This window comes from Epinephelus lanceolatus, chromosome 16 (genome assembly GCF_041903045.1).
Source record: "Epinephelus lanceolatus isolate andai-2023 chromosome 16, ASM4190304v1, whole genome shotgun sequence".
In the NCBI taxonomy this organism is placed as follows: Eukaryota; Metazoa; Chordata; class Actinopteri; order Perciformes; family Serranidae; genus Epinephelus; species Epinephelus lanceolatus.
In genome coordinates, this window is record NC_135749.1 from 15,030,933 (window position 1) to 15,051,493 (window position 20,561).

The 20,561-nt window shown below is 43.3% G+C and overlaps 1 protein-coding gene across 1 annotated transcript in view; it reads right to left on the reverse strand.

The window, feature by feature from the left end:
• Positions 1-18,154, reverse strand: part of LOC117264209 (inactive phospholipase C-like protein 2) — a 33,719-nt gene extending 15,565 nt beyond the window's left edge. The window contains exons 1-6 of the mRNA XM_033638079.2: positions 16,954-18,154; positions 4,207-4,308; positions 3,844-3,993; positions 3,514-3,674; positions 1,453-1,921; positions 91-1,305 (exon numbers count right to left, since the gene is read on the reverse strand). Coding sequence (XP_033493970.1) covers positions 91-1,305; positions 1,453-1,921; positions 3,514-3,674; positions 3,844-3,993; positions 4,207-4,308; positions 16,954-17,199 — 2,343 coding nt within the window. The 5' untranslated portion in view covers positions 17,200-18,154. The remainder of the gene's footprint in view (positions 1-90; positions 1,306-1,452; positions 1,922-3,513; positions 3,675-3,843; positions 3,994-4,206; positions 4,309-16,953) is intronic.
• Between the last annotated feature and the right edge of the window lie 2,407 nt (positions 18,155-20,561).

Sequence of the window (20,561 nt, forward strand, 5' to 3'; positions counted from 1 at the left end):
ACTTAATGGATTGCAGAACACAAGAGAGTTTAGAGGATTATTCCAACCAACTTTCACGTATCTTGGGGTCTACACATTATTCTACCACACCTTCACATGCAGCAGCTGTGGAGACACCCCAGGCACCGTGTCCCTGGTGTCGGCACTGAAATAAGACACCTCCTGCCGCATGATGGCTGGCCGCAGAACATAACCACAGCTCCCATTCTGTCTGAACCAGGCTGTGTTCAGGTCCATCATCAGTCCTGCTGTCTGAAAATTCATAGACACAATCTGGCAACCGCACTTCCACAGGTCCTGAGGGTTCATGTTGCTCGAGTCAATACGCATGGGGCTGGGGTATACCCGTGACAGGAAATGCTTGTTGTGATTGACAAAGTCGCCAGGGCTCTCGCCAGCGAGACGCACGGCCTGTGACTCATGTAAGGAACACAATTCCCAAGGCTTCTGGCATTTGGATGAAGTTGGGAAGTCAATGAAGCGGACTGAGCGGCAAAGAGTTACCAGGTCAGAGAGCTCCTTCAAGAGTTGGAAACGTTTGGGAAGAAGATGAAGAGGATTACACTGAGTGACAACTGTGAAAGAGACACTTTTCTGCACCACGTCCTTCTCATTTCCTGCCCCTCCACTGTTAGCTGCTTTCATCCTTTGACACATCTCTGCCCCTTCATCCTCCTCACTTACCTCCCCATCCTCCCCATCAGGACCTGGCCCCAACTTCTTACCCTTTAACAGGATTCGATGCCTTAGGGCATGCGGCGATGGTAGGTATGACTCCCCTTCATGTAGGGGTTTTGTGTATAACTTATCTCCTAGTATCCTCACAAGATGTTGCCACATCACTCTCTGTTGTTGAGGTGAACAGTGGTTCTCAACACATACAATTAATGGGTACTGCGAGGCCACAAAAGCAAACTTTCCAATTGCTTCTAGCACACAACGCAGGGACAGTGGTGGTGAGAGGGTGTGTCCAGTACACACCACCGGCTCCTCATCAGGGCCATCCCAGACGTCCACCTCCACACATCTACAGCCCATTTTAAGGGCACGGATGTAGCCAGAGATGTCGGATGGACCTCGAAACTGGTCCTCAATGAGGTAGGTGTTGTGGGAGGAGTTGATGTAGTAGTGAGACAAAGGCTGAGACATGTCCTGGCACACAGTGTCGTGCTCCCTGTCAAAGAGGTGGCACTCTGCTGAGGTGAGGTAGCTGGTGAAGCCGTCTAGTGACAGGTATCCTTGCTGCCGGCCCTCCTCTGATGGCTCATGGGACTGGATGAGCTTCAGGCTGGTCTCCTCGCTCACCTGCAGGAGAAAGTGAGAAAATGGAACAGAGAAGAAGGAGAATTTGGACAAGGTTGTAATGACAGTACGGGAAGGCTGAGGGTGCATTTGTGAATGTACACCTATCTTGTTTTCTATCTGTATGCCTGATTAATTTGTGTTACCCACCTGAGCCATGCCTTGCTCAGCCTCGAGGAACCTCATCAGGTCTTTGGTGTCCAGGAACTCCTTGTTGCTAGAGAACTGCACCAACAGAAAGTAGATCTCCGGACGTGTGCAGAAGTCATGGAAGACCTTGATAAACTCCTGCTTGGTGACTTGCTCATTTCTTGTGATTAGTCTTTTGTTTTCACCGTGATCTTTCACTCCTGATTCATTATCCAGAGTAAGCCCACACATCTTCTCCCTAACTCTTTGAAGCTCTTTAAACCTGTGCTCCACTTTGCTGCTGCCCACCCCAGGGTTCACGCTCTGTATCAACCTAACAGCTGACTGCAAGCAGATCCCTTCCTCCATATCTCCCTGTCCTCCCGAATCAGCAGCAGAGGAGAACAACTTCTCCAGCCAGCCAAGACGAAGGCTGTCCTGACTGCTGGCGAGCATGTCCAGGGCATGTTTCCCATACTGCATCAGATACCTGGAAGAAGATGGACAAAATATTTCCCTGCATTAAAAAACATATGCATTATCATCTCAAGTATTTTGCTGACACGTATATACAATACAGCCACTGCAGCAGTAAAATCAGTTTAAAGCCAAATCACATTTACTGTCATAGCCCTTCAGCACAAGCACTTCTCAAAGGACTTGACAAAGAAATGATCCAAGATCTCACTATTCACCACAATGCAATCAATACAGGAGAAAAAAGCAGAGCCTAAAGCTGTAAGCAACACTGCCACCGCAGCACCTGGGAATGTCATTACGCACGTCATGTGCCGCATTTCAAGTGCCGGATGTCAAATAGGAAGCGCTGCACTGCAGCATGTCAACAGAGGACCACACCCAGTTATTACTACTTTTACTGAAAGATCTGTACTTCTTCCACCTCTGCATTAACTTAAAAATCATGTGTGGACACCTATTAATTAAACATGATTTCTCCCCTGAGGAGCCAATCTCCAAAACTATGGCTCGCTGGGCAATATCTTTTTTCACCATTGTCTTATAATGATGGGATTGTGGGTCGTATAGCTTGGGATACTTGTCAACCTCAACGGCTAGTCTCTCCTTATCCATTCTCCGACACACAGCAAGGAATGGGAAGTATAGGCAGGGAGTGAGAGGTGGAGTTCTGCAATGCCTAGTCCATGTGGGGTTATACATAGAAAATAACAGGACTGACCTTTTTGACGTGCAGTGGCGGTGGTGTGTTTTGGCTTTAAGACACAAGATAATTCCTGTTTGACTGACATTAAAGTCGGAACTAAATTAGCTAGATTAGCCTAGCCTACCCCATATGTACAAACCTTAGTTCAACCACAGATTGAATTTTAATCCATATCTCCTTATCTTCATGTCAGTCAGAACACAGATATATGTTCAAAACACACAAGAACAACATGAGTATGAGCATTAGTGCTTTTAAAGAACGGCAGTAATAGGGAGTGAGCCCTGTTGAATTCTTTTGGCAAATCTATGAGTTGTAATTTTGGGCTATGTGAATAAAACTGACAAATGCTCAACCTATGTGGAATAGCATCCTTCTCATTCATTTGATTTAATTAGTTCAAGGTCCAGTGTGTAGGATTTAGGGGGATATATTGGCAGAAATGGAATATAATATAATATACATAGGGAGCGGGTCCTTGTCCGCGGAGTCTGACATTATTCTACAGTAGCCCAGAAAAGACAAACCAAACACTGGCTCTACATAGGGCTATTTGCATTTTCATGTCAGCCACTGCAGTTAGAAGACTCTCCACAATGAGTCAAACAGTGTATGAAAAACACTGATTTTATTAATGTGAAACTGCTTTATTTTGTATTTTTTCACTGGTTTTAAACACCAGGCCCATTTGTTTTGGGGGGGAAGAGACCTCTGCAGATAATTCAGCTCCCGGGAAAAACCTCCTGAAACATGACCACTGAAGGAATCCTAACCTGGGGTTACTGCTTGGCAAATAGGAGAAGTTTCACCTGGTTGCAATCTGCAATCCACACTGCTAGATGCCACTAAATCCTACACACTGCTCCATAGACAACTACTGGTTGTTTATTGTGCCATACCTCAGGCCAGTCACCCAAATGTTAGCCACTTCAGCAGAGTTGGCCACCAGGTCCAAGCTTTCATACATCTCTCCATAGATGATGGAGAACGCACAGTCCTCTGAAATCTGCTCATAAACGCCGCTGGTGCGGAAGGTTTCTGTGTTACGACCTGTCCGCACCTAGAATGTGAGACATGGAAAAACCCCCATCAGATACAATGAAAACAAATCAACTGTCATCTTCCATATGGTCCAGGGTATTTCCTTTGCCTGAGTCTAGAAGAATCAGTAAGGTCACTCATAAAGTGAGCTAGGATTGATCCATAAAGCTTTTTCTCTGGACACTGACCTCTCGAATGCAGGCCAGAGAGATGCGGGCCTTGTCTGACTCCTTCTTGGACGGCTCCCAGCATAGAGCCTGAAGGCCTGCGTCCAGCAGGTAGTAACGCAGGTAAACACGTGAGTTGGTTCGGATTTTCTTCAGCTCACTCCCCTCAACCTGCAAGCGAGATATGGATGAAGCTTTAACCAATTGACTTTCAGTATAGAGATCACTCCATTAGCCCTCTGAACAAGCTCTGTTGAGTGTCTGACAGGCTCAAAACCCTGCAATATAACAGAAACCCTCGATGCATGCGCTTAACATTAAATATTTAATGCAGATGTGCAAAATGTATAGTCTATGTAAAGGGTTACACTGTGGCTGACCCACCATGGAGTGGATACAGTCTGCAGCACTGCTGATCTTCTTCTCTGATAGGCTGCTGCTGAAGGACACTGTCTTCTTCCTCTCCCGACCGGCACGTGATCCATCCTGATGAGGAGGGAGGGAAGGAAGGATGAAAGGACGGCGCAGATACAGAGAGGAGGAAGGGGGGTGCAATAAGGAGAAGACAAATGAGTTGAAAAAAATAGACAGACAGTCAGTTATCCCTCTGAAGAATATTCTTTGCTTAGGCAGGACAAACATTTTTTTCCATCCAGAATGGATCTCAGCGGATTAAAAGGCATGTCATCTTATATAACCATATATAAACACAGATTATTTGGCCTACTACACAGAGCCTCCTCCTTCCAATCTGTTATTGTTTTTCCTGATGCTAAAAGCCTTTGCTTGCCCTTGCCCTTCACTATTACACCATTAATCATACCTGACTAGACAGAGGCAGCAGGCAGCAGCATTCTAATTCTGCCCCACCGCGACGACGCTGGCAGACCCAATCAGTTTATCTGAGCTCACCATCGCAGCTCATCCATCTGATTTATTGACCGATCAGATGTCACCCCCACAGAGAACCTTACACTAACAGATAAGAGCATATATGTGGGCAAAGTTATTCAATTATGGCTGTATTAGAGTCCACATAAAATCCAATTAAAGGTTTAATTGTAGCTAATCTAAGGCAGGATAAGCCGGATGTCGTAATTGCAGGTGATTCAATCCTAAATAGAGTGATTGAAGATGATCACATACTCCATATACTAATGTACTGTATATATCATAAGCAGGTGAGCAAATCTTAAACACAAATGTAATAAAGAAAATAGAGTGTAAATATCAAAATGTCATTCTACTGCACACAGAGATTCTGATTTTCTTTATGAAAATACAAAATATCAAGTCCCAAGTCATATTGCACTCTTCGATAAATGAAATGCCACTTTAACAAACAAGTAATAACATATTCAATTTACAATAATTATGAATATTCTTTTAAATTTTAATTTATTTGTTGAAACATGTTGTGGGAGTTTCAACCCGCACTTTTTGCACACATTCCTTTTCTTGGTGACCACCATGTTGTTTTTGTACGCAAACAAACTTATCTTTGTTATCATTTTTTTTTCAATTAGTAAGTAATGTAATGTTAATTTATGGTTCCCTCCTGCAGCTTGATTGGAAGCTGTCGGATTAGTTCAAACAAAGTGGATCTGGGAAATTAAGTGTCGACTTGCTGGGAGTGAATAATTGATTCAGGAAATAAATAAATAAATAAATGGAAATGAATTCATTCGTGGCGCACTTTTCACATATGCTTTTTAGTCTTTGGGGTCGGGGTACAGTATCAATTATTTTCAAATCAAAAGGCTCAAGTCCAAGTGAAGTTACGAGTCACTGCTGTTTAAGTCCAACTTGAGTTGCAAGTCTTTTTTGATTTTGTCAAGCAGAGTCTAAAGTCATCAAATTTGTAACTCGAGTCTGACTCAAGTCCAAGTCATCTAACTCGAGTCCACACCTCTGGCTGCTAATAATTACTTTCATTACTGATTAATCTGCCAATTATCTTTCCAATTAATCGATTCATTGTTTCATCTTGAAAATGTCCCCACAGCTCAGGTGTACACAGGGCTGTTTCTAGGATTTGAGGACACTCGGGGCCCGAACCTCTGTCTTTTTTAATAGACAAGCTCAATTTTGATTATTTTTTATGCACTCTGGCACCTTTTTTTTTACATTCAAAGAAAAATGTCCCCAGTTTGAATCAGTTTATTTTCATTGTGAATTAGGTAGTCCTGTGGTGGACCAGATTTGTCCTGCAGGCTGTAATTTGAGTGTCACTGGTCCATGGTAAAATTCTGATTTCTTTCAGAAAATTGATTTGCTTTTGAAATAAATAATCAATAAATCAATGCAAATTTTAGAAAAATACAAATATAGTGCACATCTAATCCTCAATGGTAGCTCAAATCCTGCTGCCCATTGCTCGGACATTGACAAATACATAAAGCTCAACTGTTGTATTTATGAAGTTCAATTTGATCACCAGTACATGGATCAACATTTTCATATTCACAATGAACATCTGTGAACACTGATCAGAGGCTGATTAACATCTACTCATCAGCATATCTCTGATTTCATTCAAATAAGAGTTCATGTGAGCCTCAAGAGCACTTGGATCTTTTATAAGCGAGAAGAGGAGGGAACCCTTCATATGAAAGAAATCTGGGGGATATGAAAGGCAAAGAGAGATAAGAGAAAGAAAGAGATAGGAAAAAAGATCATGAGCCATGTTTCATCTAAAGAATATGAATGAACACGTGAGAGAGGGGGAAGCACAATTCACAGAGGATGAAAAGGTTCCCCTCAGAGGGAAGGGAGGGCGTCTAACCATCACAAATCCTCATAGAGTCGCCTCATTAGGACGGAGAAGTGTTTCCAATGGCGACAAGTTTTTTTGACCCGGCATGGCGAGGGAGAGAGGCAGCAGTGCTCTAAAAATATTCCCGGTGCCTTGGGGTATGATAGAGGGAGTGAGAAGGGGTGTGGACAGAGAGACATAAGTCTCTCCTGTAAGACCCCCCCCCCCTTTTTTTTTAATCTTACTCTGAAAGACAGCAAAAAGGAAGAGCTCTGGCAGTCAATTTTAGGCCCTAAAAAGATAAAAGGTGGCAGGAAATCCACTAACAAAATAAAACACTGACTTGGATTTAAGTGATTTTGCGGTCTCATTAAAAAGCTGCCCCCTTTGGAGTGCTTCAAAAACACCCCTAAATTTAACCTCACATAGAAAGATTTTAATACAACCCCAGCCCACCACCAGCATTTATTTACATTTCCTGAAAACAGCACTGAATTTGAATCTGAAAGCTTATGGGAAATTCCCAAAGTGACGCAGAACGAGGCGCAGAGCCAACACTTATTGACTAAACTCACAAATACAGACACGTGCACTCTCACACAGGAGTGCACAGTGCCACCCTAATCAGTCACACTCCCTCCTTCCTTTCATGCAGCACAGTGAGAGGCGCTGGAGATTAACGCTGGTCTCAATCTATATCTCTTCCTCTGTGTGTGTGTGTGTGTGTGTGTGTGTGTGTGTGTGTGTGTGTGACATTAGCGGTAATGGTCCCCGTGTGGCCAATCACAGTGCACATTACCCAGTGAGAAAACTCCATATAAATAACCTGGTCTCCATGGACATACATATACCTTGTGACCACTAACAAACACATCACCCCAGAATAATAAACAAAGAATGGACAGTATGTGCCTGTCACAAGCTGTGTTTGCAGCGGGGGAAACACCAGGATTCTCCCAGTGGCCTGTTTAACAGTTGGGATCCAATTATCTCATGTGTGGAGGCTGTCCTGCACGTTCACCTCTGTTGGCCAACGACATAAATTACTGATAGCGAGACAGACACGACCAAACAACGCTGACGTCACTGAAGACTCTGAATAAATTATCCTGACAAGATTAAACCAAAGGCCACAGATTAACCTGCAAGTAGATAAACACATGAATAAAATACAACGGTAAATGTATTGATTTTTCTATACACAAAAGGCACACACTCAAACCACACACACACACACACACACACACACACACACACACTGCCAAACAAACAAACCAAGTTCAGCCTCAAAGATAAAATTTTCCATTTTACTTTAATCTCTGTCAGAATGTACTGTATGGCGCCATCACAAAAGCCCCATTTTGTTTTTCTGACAGAGAGGAAGATGAGTCTCCAAAACCACCACTGCGCTTCAAAACAGGAAGCTGTCTGTCAGCTCATCACAGAGAGCTTCCTGTGGCTCCACTGAGAGCTGAGTGAAGTGACAGCACAGAGGACCGAGAAAGAAAGACATAAAGGATTCTTGATACAGTAACATAGTAAGGGTGGGTGTCACTGTACTGACACAGAAGCCCCTATTTAGGTTTGACACATATTCAAACCCAGCAAGAGATAAACTTTCATTCATCTTTTTTATTTCCTAATTTTCAATAGTCTCAAATAGTTTCAAACAGTCTCAGTTTCATAATGATGCCAAACGAGACCATCAGCTCAAATTATCTATATCTATATACCTACTCTTAAAGACAAATTGTGCAGGATTGTCACTTACTGTCTGTAAACATGCTCTTCAGCGAAAGCGAAATTAAAAGCCAGCCCCAGATTCATTCATGATTTCCATTTCGGCTTACATTATTTTTCGATGCTGTGTTTCTTGGATGCTTGCTGCTCACGGTCTGGCACGTGTTCATTACTTTTTATAAAGCTCCGACCATTAACAACCTGAACACAGAAAATAAGGAGAAAATAAGAAAATACAGGCAGAGGGCAGAGTCGCTGCAGAAATAACACACACTTCTAGCGCGTCATAAGTGATGATTGAGAGGGATTTACTTGTGTATGAGTCTATGTATTGCTTTCTAGTAAAAACCTGCATAGTATACCTTTAATGCAAGTCCCTAGGTCAGATTTCCTGCAAAATCAGATGAAACGAGTCCATGTTTACATTTCCCTAGGTTGGGGCAGGACCAGCAAAGCCAAAAATTTTTTTTACTCAAAAGGAAACAAACAAACAAAAACCCAAAAGGGACAGTGATAGAGAGCAGGCGAAAACATTACTTGGCCACTCCACACTCCTAGACACGTAAGTGACATCTCTGTTTTGTCTATGAAATACATTGCAAGACATGATTACATCAATATATGAATTTACGTTGACAGCTAAAACAAAATTACTTTGTGTCCCCATCTTCACATTATTAATAATCTTACATAGTCACAAATAGATGCATTACATCATCACTATGCATCATGTAAACAGCTGTGTTTAAAAAAGAAAAATAGTATTTAGAATACGTCTTTTCATCTGCCAGTTTGTATCTGACAGAAATACAAAAAGATTACTGTGAATAAATTTGGAGAATACACACTGCTATGAGATTACTGATGTTCCTGGAAGGACATCGAGCCTGATTGAACTGCAGGGACAGATGGACGGATGAAGGGCGAGAGAAATGTGGGAGACAGTGTGGCAGAGCAGATTAGATGCAGTTATCAGGGGAAGGATCCGCAAGATGACAGAGAGACATCACAGAAAGTTGAAACTTTAGAAAAGTACATGGATTAACAAGAGGAAAAAAAAAAGATGGAGAAAGGACGGACGGAGAGAAATAAATCAAGAAGATCTTTAACAGATTACTGTGCGTCTTAAATGCGTGCAGTCACAGAGCCTCTGCACAGGATATTTGCCTTTAGGCACCAGCATGGTCTTCATTAGCGAGCTTATACTCATGCATGATATGATGTATGACAGCGTACGTTTATATGGACGCAACAAGCTTGTATCGATAATTACAGCATCTCGCAGTCAGCAAAATGAAGATGTAGGTCATTCGTGGGCATTGTCTTTGATCCAACAATTAAGAAGAACAGAGGAGGAGAGACGGTTGTGACGTGAGCGAGAATACACCAGAGAGGAGTGAAAATTGGTTTGGAGGCAGGGCTGTCTTCCCTGTGGCCTTGTGTGTTTGACGGCAGGTGATGGATGATTAATGACACAGTTTATTCCAGTCCCTCTCACCCTGGAGCGGGGGTTAGGAGGCGATTTACTGGGAATGGTGAGATGATGTATGGAACGTGAAAGAGAGGCCTTCAAAATAAGGGACTCCACTAGATTTATTTCATGTAGTGGAAACATGGGGAGATCTGTTGAGAGGTTTACTTGTGTTTGAGAGCCATTAGGTGCCGGCAGCCACCAGCTTGTTACGTTGATATTGTTAGTATCATCACATGGCTGTGGAATAATTGATTTGGACTGGCTGGCAGATGTCCATTAAAACTGTATATGAAAACATAGCTCCAATCAACCACTAACCCATCACTCTGAATCACTGCACGGGGCTATTACAGTGCAGGTAACCATAGCAACAGTACAGATGCTTCATGCTCTGTACCAGTTAACTCTTACTGAAGAAACTAACCTAAATGGGGATTAATCAGGCTACATACAAACTAAAATAATGGATGACAACACAGCCACTGTTTTATTCTCGGGTTCAGTGCCTACATGTAGTAAATAATGGACCACTGGAGGAGACACTACTCCAGGGCCATGTATTGGACATACGACAGGAATTATGATACAGGGGTTACGATTCAATATATGGTGATATATTGGTTTAGGGACCTCAGAATTGCATCTCTGCCTTCCACAGATGATGTGGTTCTGTTGGCTTCATCACACCGTGACCTCCAACATGCACTGGGGCGGATTGCAGCCAAGTGTGAAGCGATCAAGATGAGAGTTGGCACCTCAAAATCTGAGGCCATGGTTCTCTGCTGAAAACCGGTGGATTGCCCCCTATGAGTTGGGGGAGAGTTATTGCCTCAAGCAAGAGAGTTCAAGTATCTCGGGGTCTTTTTCACAAGAGAAGGTAGAATGGAGAGTGAGATGAATCAGTGGTTTGGTGCAGCTGGTGCAGCATCTGCAGTGATGCGTGCACTGCACCAGACTGTTGTGGTGAAGAGGAAGCTGAGCCAGAAGGCGAAGCTTTCAATTTACTGGTCCATCTACATCCCAACCCTCACCTATGGTCATGAGCTCTGGGTAGTGACTGAAAGAATGAGATCGTGGATATAAGCAGCTGAAATTAGTTTAGTCCCTAGGGTGGCTGGGCTCAGCCTGAGAGATAGGGTAAGGAGCTTGGATATCTGGAGGGAGCTCAGAGTAGAGATGAGATGGGTGAGATGAGGTGGTTCAGGCATCTGATCAGGATGCCTCCTGGGCGCCTCCCACTGGAGGTGTTTTGGGCACGTCCCACTGGTAGGAGGCCCCTGGGCAGATCCAGAACACGCCGGAGGGATTACATATTTCACCTGGCCTGGGAACACCTTGGGGTCCCCCAGGAGGAGCTGGAAAGTGTTGCTGGGGAGAGGGACATCTGGGCTGCTTTGCTTGGCCTGCTGCCCCTGCGACCTGGCCCCGGGTAAGTGGATGAAAATGGATGGAAATGGATGGATAGATAACAACACAGAAGGATCTAGCAGTCGGGGGTTTAAACACCACAAGCATGCCCCTTTTACACTGTCTGTTCAAGATGGAAATGTCACACCATTATTCCCCCCAGCTGTTCCTCTAATAAGGTACAACCATAGAATTGGGGGACAGAGTTGTCACACCTATAGGCCAGTAGCGGAGGTAGTAACAGCACCAAATCAACATCAGTGTAAAAGGGACAGCCAGCAGAAAGGGACCATGGTGTGATGTTCTGACGACGTGTTATGTGGGGGGATTTGAAAAGTAGCTAGCAGGAGTTAGCAGCTGACTCCAAAAAAGAACAGCAGCTGAAAATGTCTGCACACTGGGGGAGACAATGAGATCAGGGAGCTCTTCACCCTCTGAACAGAAGGCGAGATCAACCGCCACATAAAAGGGACAGTAACTGTTATTGCCATGTTCTGCCATTGTTACTGTTCAGAAAGCGTGGACCTACACGTTTGTTATATGTCACACTAAAGGCCAGCGCTGTTTTGTTACATGTCACACACATTGCGCCTCTTTGGCTATTATGCCATCATTGTTTGATTCAATATAAAATAGCAATGGATGCATAATAAAGGGACTTCGTAACGGCCCTGTTGCAAAATCTCTGTGTAAAAAAGGCTACACTTAACGGTGCAATGAGTCTTTGCATGTAAACTAATAATCAAAAATCTATAGCCTTTTTGAGAATCCATACAGAATCACAAAACATAATTTTGCAACACTCAAGTGCATCAATATTTTTTACACCCCTACACACACCTCATGTAATGTGATAGATATTTCACTCTGAACCAAAGTGATAGACCCACAGACCAACATGGCCGTCCCTAGAGCCACAGCACTATGCCTGCTTTTCTCTTTTCTGTATAATCACATATGATATGACAGATTCGCACCGGCTTTTGACTGTTGTTCAGATAGAAAAAAGGATTTGAGACACCACCTTGAGCTCTGAGAAATTGTAAAGGATATTTATTGCCATTATCTAACTTTATCTAGACTAAACAATGAATCCAAAACATAACCGTCATATTAAATGATTATTAATCTACTAGTTATTTGCTGCCTTAATAGGGACATCTTTATGAATTGATCACAGAGTGTGTAATAATCACACAATCTATATCGCTGTGTGGGTGTTGTGCGTGTGCGTGACTGCAATAGAAGACAGGACATTAAGGTTAAATAGAGCACAGTAAAAACAACATGTGGTCAAGTCGTATGTATGGGAACCCGGTTCAACAGAAAATGTGGTGAGCATTCACAGTAACTCATCTGCACAGTCTGCCTATAAGCCCCTGCCCTTGTGGCAAGTATAGCTGCAGATGCTCTTTTACGCCTCAAACCTTTGAAGTCCCATGTGCGCTCGAGTACACATACACACAAACACAGACACAATCAAACACACACGCCACACAGAATGAAACAAGTAAAAGGTTGACTTGAAAAGGTCATCATGTCAGCGAGCTAACCACCATTTCAGCTGACAAACGTCAGAGATGCATTTACTGGAGATAGGAGGACCTCTAAAACCAAAAACAGGCGGTTGGAGCCTTGAGTCAGGCATCAACGATCAAAGGGCCGAGTGGGGGTTTCACACGGTTCAGTGATAACTTGAGGGGAGGCTCACAAACATGCAAAAACTCAGACATCCATGCACACACACACACATCCACGGCTAGATGTATATTATGAATGTAGAGTGCGTATGTGGAGCGACTCAATCACCAGAGGAGCTCAGAGTAGTAGCATGTCCTGTGGCTTCATTACAATCAGTGAGACGGTTTATCCACTCCCTGTGCTGTGCAGGGGTCATGCTTATGCCAGCTAAAGTGGTTTAAAGCGGGCTAAAGATGTTGATTTGAACTGCAGGAGGTGCTCAGTGCTGCTCTGACTCAAACAACTACCCTCCCCAGGTGTGTGCTGCTGACGCCTCTGGCTAATGCTGTTCCCTCAGTCTATAAAGCACACACATGAAGATAAAATGCACACATACAGACACACATTAGACATGAATACTGATGAGGGTAAGTGCACACAAGTATATGCATTGGCAAAGATATACCACATATGAACAAAAGCACAAACGTACGCTGTCCAGTAAAAACAACATGGCTCAAAATTTGAATGAAAGTTTAGGGAATTGTTTACTATTTTGGAAAATTTGCTGAGAGTTCGATGAGAAGATTGATACCACTCTTGTATGTGTTGATTAGATATGGCACTGGAGTCAGAAGGTGTGCTTTGCATAAAGACTGGAAACAGGGAAACAGCTACTTTGGCTCTCTCTACACTTCTGTTTTTGTGCAAATCATACAAACAAGTTGTAGGGGGGCTGGCATGCAGATTTGCTATGGACAGAGGCAGGCTAGCTGTTTCCCCCTGCTTTCAATCTTTGTGCTAAGCTACGCTACGCTAACCTTCTCCTGGGTGCCATGCAATTGTCCCAACTACTCCTTATTCCAAAAAATATCTCATTGGACCAAAAGTCCATTTGTTTAACAGCTCATTATCCCAAAAAACAAATGCCTATTGTTTTGAAAATACACACTGTCCATGTAGTTAGACAAATTCATTTAACTAGCTGGGCGCGATATTTTTTTTTTTCTACTATGGTGAAGTTAAGACCTGCCCTACTCTGCCTCTGACTGGCTTACCCTGATATTCTTACCCTCACTCCTCTGGCCTAAACCTAACCAACCCAACCAACGAAGGCAACGACTACCAGCCAATCAGAGGCAGAGTAGCACAGGTCATTTTTTCGTCATCGCACAAAAAGAAATTGCCCCTCAGGAAGGTCCGCTAATCTTTTTGGGAAGCAAATTTGTGTTTACAAGGATAGCAAAGGCATGATCCGCTCCACTCTCCCTGTGATTGGCTACTACTTGTCTTTGTTGGATTAGTTAGGTTCAAACAAGAGGAGTGGGACGGGTTAGGGTTAGGGAAAGAATGTCAGGGTAAGCCAATCCGAAGCAGAGTAGGGTAGAGTAGGGTGGGCCATGCCTTCGCTATCCTGTGAAATGTAAATTCGCGTTTGGGAGAGTGCAAATTTTTGGAGAAATGGGTGTTTCTTTTCAGGATAATGGGCTGTCGCACAAATGGGCTTTTGGTTCAGTGGAACATTTTCTGGAATATTAGGATTTTAGAATAATGAGCCATCGGAACACTAGACTGTCCCCGTCTCCTGACCCCAGCGTCACACTGGACAAAACTTAAAGTGGTGTCAATCTTCTCATCTAGCTATCAGCAAGCAAATTTATGTACATCCCAAAATGTTGCACCATTCCTTTAAGTTTTCAGATAACTTGGAGCATTACAGTCTCCTATAAAAGCTGAGGCAGTTCTTGTTCTATACCTCGAGGAAAACCCACTGGATTATATCACAACGCAATATTTTTCGTGGTTAATGAAAAGCTGAGATTTTGGAGATATGTGGTTTACATCGTACAGCTATGTGCCTGCATACACACACTCTCACTCTCTTTCTCTCTCTCACACACACACGGGGAGACACACACACTTAACCATGCCAACCATGTATTTCTGAGTCTTATAGTTTATGCTGGCATGAGTAATGAGGGAGCTGGAAAGCAGATATTTGTTGTGCCTAGCTCCGTTTTACTAGAAGGCAGGTCTGTGCAAGTGTGTGTGTGTGTGTGTGTGTGTGTGTGTGTGTGTGTGTGCTTGTGTGTGTGTTTGAAACTAAGAGAGAGACAAAGAGAGTGCCTGATGGTTATCTATATCAAGATGAACTTGAAACAGTCACAAACTGAGTGGGCAAACTGATTCTGCATCTCCTTCACGCGCATGAGAGCGAGACAGAATAAATGAGAGGACAGCGGACGGCACAAAGTACATACTAATGAAAGACAATTAAGGGTACTCTCATTAACTCAGCCGCAGCCAACGGGAGCCATACACACACACACACATATACACACACACTGGATGTGAATCCCATGACTCCTGTGAAAAGTGGTCTGGAATGTCATGTTTCCTGTTTATCTGCCCACATACCAGACTCCTATTGTGTGGAATCCTGGGTTTAGCTGCAGGGGTAGTTTGGGAAACAGCAGAGCAGAACACACTGTTGTGTCGACAGGTGGATTCATAACTCCTGAGCTCCATCTATCTCAAGCCTCAGGTGTTTAGAATTCATAACACAAACACGTTTATGGTGAGAGCACAAACGTACATGCAGCGCTGTGTGGGATGGTTCGTTGATCGCTGAACGTTCTCAGCATCAAATGTGCCCACTGAACATGAATGAGTCAAATCATGCCATGAATGCATGCTTCAATACACGGGACGCACGTGCATTGTTTTCATCCCACGCTGTCCTGCATTACTACTCTTTGGATTGCAGGTGATATGTTCTGGATGCAGAGCCAAGACTTTATCAAACACCATTTCTGACCCGGCATGAGACGCCAGAACTTCACTGAGGCAAGCAGTGATTTTAAATCCTCTGTGTCAGGCTGGCTGCACTGTCGTAACAGACAGAAGAAAGGCAAGAGCAGGCCTGTGTGTGGGCAAGGAGGTGAGAAACATTTGTGTGTGTGTGTGTGTGTGTGTGTGCGCAGAGGGAGAAAGTTACGTGTCATCACCAACTGCTCATGACTTAATAGCAATATTGCAACATGAACCTTGCGAGGAAATTGGCCAACTGGCCGGCTTCCTGTCTTGCACAGTGGGAGCCAATCAGAAACAGATCATGAAGCCATGTTCGTATAATCATGTCTTTGCAGGCAGCAGCTCTGGAGACAAGCTGCGACTAGAGATCAATTTAAGACCTCCCACATGCTGAGAGGGCCGAAGTCATAAAAGGACAAAAGCAGTACATGATGTATTGAATGATTTCTCTTGATATGACAGTGGTTTAAATGTGTCAAAATCCAACACAGACTGTTAAATGTTTTACATGTCAACGTCTTTATACAAATAAACTAGACGTCTGTTTAAACGTGAGCTCAGATCAGTGTAGGCAGTAGGGCTAATTGGACAGGGGTAGTCAACTGTGAGCCACCGAAGGCGGAGTGAATGCAATTTCTCATTCTAATCAAAGACTACAGCAGGTGCTTTCGCTTATTAGTTCCTCCTCCTCCTCCTCTCTGGCTGATGGAGTGCTAATAAGTGACATTGCCTGCTGACTGTAGTCTGTCGCTAGAACACAGCCTGGCCTGCACATATCGACCCTACAGTGTCTGACAGACACACGACTGAAAAGCTCTGAGATTGAATGTTTTTGTGCTGATTTGGAGTTCTGTGTGGTCTTAAGTCGAGACTTGGAATTTACAGGTGCTCGCTGCCATCCTCAATGTGACAGGATGTGCACAAAATACTTCTATTCATCTATCAAAATGTGCAGGTAGATTATATCCAGCAGTGTCGGGTAAAGCTGTGTGTGAAGTCATCTCAGTGGTGATTTAATAGTGACTTTATAGCATTTTCTACATACCATGGCACCAGCATTACACACATGCAGGCTTGTAGTGTTTGTGCACAATTCAAGCAACCATATCCTACTTTATCATGATCTATGGAATCATTAATCGTTTTTTTAGGTCTGCTCTGGACTTGCAACAGTTTGCCTACATGCTTTAGTGTGTGAGTGTTTCCTCTTGTGTTTCAAAGCAAGATGAGCTGTGCTCTCCTGATGAAGATGATGGCCTACCTTGATCAGACTGCTGCGTCGAGGGATTGCTTTGGAGGATGGATCTGAACCCGCGCTCTCCCACGTCGGTGACTCGCAGCTGGATTCCTTTTGGACCCTCTTGACGGTGTCTGACACGCTGCAGTTTCCGTTTGACACCGGCTCTCCCCGGTGCGTCTCCAGGCTCGTTCCGGCTCCTCCTGACGCAGCTTTCCAGCCAGCAACCGGTGGACCGACGGCGCTCTTGTTCTCTCCAAAATCAGCCATTGGTGCCACTTTTTTGGGGGGGTGGTGGAGAGGTGAGGGGGGAGATTTCTCAGATCTCCTGGAAGCGGCGGAGCTCCGAACGCAACAGCGCTGCACGCGGATGCAGGCGTGCCATCGCGTGAAAGTGAACGATCTGTGACCGTGCGCCAAGAGCGGAGGAAACTTCTCTCTCTATCTGTGTCGCTCCCTCCCCCAGGGTGACAGGAGGAGAGACAGCTGAGCGACAGCAGTGCACCTTCCAGACCTCCGCCGCCGACAATCAACACCTCTCTGCGCGGTAGCTAGATGTGCGCTTGCGTTCAGGAAATGCACATGCTACACGGAGGCTGTCTGCTCCTCCTTCGCCGCCGCCTCAATCTAAACCCTGTTCTTCACACTGTGCCACACACCAACGCACACCATAATGATTTAAACATTTAGATCATCGGCTCCTTCTGTCGCCCCCCGCCCCCCTCTGTCCCTCTCCAGTCATCGTCAGCAGCCACTGGGTTTATGAGTGCAGCAGCAGCAGGCTAATAAAGTCGTCATCTGTCACCAGTCTGTCAGATGGGTGGGTGGTTTGTGTTTTTCTGTTCCTCCAGCAACCAAGAGGGGCTTTCTGTTTATTTGTTTGTGCTACTTTCTATTAAGTCTGCAGTTATGGGTGTCTATAGGTAATTATTAAAGGATTGTGATCATCAGATCTGTAGTTACAAATGTTAGTAAGTGATTAATGAAGGGTTTTAATCATAATATCTGCAGTTATGGATGTTAATAAGCAATTCATAAAGGCTTTACACTCTCAAGTCTGAAGTCATGAATGTTAGGAAGTCATTAATATAAGGTCTTTAGTTATAAATAGGTTTTAATTGTCAGGTTTGCAGTTATGAATGTTAGTAAGGCATTAATGAAGGGTTTTGATGAGTAAGTCTATGGATGTTAATGAGTCAGTAATAAAGGTCAAGAATTTTAATGATTAAATCTGCAGTTATGAATGTTAAGTTATTAATGAAGGGTTTTAATGATTAAGTCTACAGTTATGGATGTTAATAAATCATTTATAGAGGGATTTCTTGCTAACATTTACATTTATAAATGATAATAGGTCATTTATAGAGAGCTTTAATGATTAAGTCTACAGTTATGGATGTTAATAAATTGTTTATAGAGGGGTTTCTTGCTAAAGTTTACGGTTATAAATGGTAATAGGTTATTTATAGAGGGGTTTCATGATTAAGTCTACAGTTATGGGTGTTAATAAATCATTTATACAGGGTTTTAGTCACAAAGTTTGCAATTAAACATGTTAAAAAGCTGTTAATAAAGGGATCTTGGTAAAGATAGTATTCAAGCCTTTTCTAGAAATAAACTATCCGTGGGGTGGAGGCGGTGAAGGGTGGTCCCCTCACTGGCCCTTTCTGGCCAAAATTACTGGAGGCCGACATTACTGTCTTTAAAAGGATGTGGCACACTTATTTTTAAGCTAGCTTAAATAGTCGTATCTAGGGAAACTATTCAACCTAAGCATCCATTGGTACCAGCTATGTCATGCTAGCTTGTTGTGAAGGGGTTAAATAACGCTCCAAATTTAGGCTAATTTTTGGTGAGGGAAAAATGTATGTGTATGTCTTGAGAAAATAAGTTATTGTCAGGCTTTTTTTTTGGCCATTTAGACTTGTGCTGAAATTAATATTCTTTTCTGGTAAGCCCCTTAGAGACAGTCCTTTGCATGCACAAACACACAGCAGAATGCACTGTCAACTGCCTCTCTAAAATTCAATTGACCATCAGGTGACAGCAGCTGGTTGAATTGAATGCCAAGATGCCCTCCTCAAGGGTAAATGCCAAATATAATAAATAAGGGCACTTTTTTGTCAGAAATGCAATTTCTAGAACTTAATACACTTCTCTGTAAGAACGTATACACCGAGCAATGCATGCTGGTGCTATAGCAGACTGTTGTACACAGTCCCTGACCTGCAGTGTTTCTGTGACTCTGCAGGACAAACATCATGCTCTAAATAGCGGAAATGATTTTTCTTGTTGACACACAGTTATACCAATACTTACACAAATCAAGGTCAGTGCAATGTTCACTGACGCAAAGCCAACGTGTTGTGTGATTTATGTGATGAAAGTTGCCACCAGCAGTGTAATTCCTCAATAATAAAACACAGTCTCATATAGAGTTAATCATTTAGGAGAGCCTTATCTGAAAAGACAGGAGGTTCTTCCATTTCATCATCAGCTCCACATTAACATAATTTAGTGATTGCAATAAAAACTGTGCACCAGGGTGCCCTTGCTCAGAAAAGTGAAGAAGAATTTTCTGTAATGTAATACTGAGTAAACACTCTCATAAAGTGTTGGAGGACGTGTCTGTGTTTTGCTCCTCTTGGCAGTTCTGTTTGCTCATTTTCATTAAAGGGAAATGATCCATCTAGCTTTCCAGGGGGCTCTTTCTGGAGGACATTTACACATTAGCTTAAGGAGGCCTGGAGGGACGAGATAGAGGATGACACAGTGTTTTGAGAACAGGACTAAACTGGAGCTGGAGTCAGATTGAACTTCAAGGTCGTAACTTTGGAGTGTCCTTTAGTTACAGGTGGGATGCAGGTGATGTACGAGCATGGCTTCTACTACCACTGAACAAACCACTGAAGTTAGTAGCATCTGTCGCAGGAGCTACCATCGGCTGCATTTTATAATGTATATGTTGCAGTATTTTATGCCCTGTAATCTAGGGTGGGTATCGACGCGGCAGCTGAATTCAGATGCCATATGAATTACGTTTGAACCAACAAGTGCTGACTACGGTGAAAATCCAGCAATGTCGACATTAATACAGCACTAGCCGGGCAGCACCACTCACAAGCCATCTGAGTTAAAGTTATAGGGTTGAGTATGAAACTATACCACTGGGTTTTTAATGTCAACATATTCCTTTCACAAAAGTTTAGTTGAATTAGATCCAGCATGAAAAGGCTCAGCGGTGATTAAATGTCATGTGTGATAACGTATGGCCTCTGTGCAGAGAGCAGCATTAATCCTGTGCTGAATTTCATAATTAAAATTAGGAATCTGCTGGTCAGGACAGAAAATTGTTGTCATACATCCGGCCAGACTTTGATCAGTGAATGTTGAGGCTTAATCTGGACAAAATCCACTTCAGTGTGATGGGTTAGACACGTTAAAACATCAGTGTTTCATTATCAAAGCATTATGGTCTAGTTATTTCAGAGCAATAATACTTTAGTGGTATTGTTTCTCAAAATTAAGACTGCACTTCCCATAAAGCCATACTTGCACCTGATGGCACACTGCATTAATATACATGAATGCATACAGTATATTGATTGTACATGAGACTGTGCCTCAGTGAC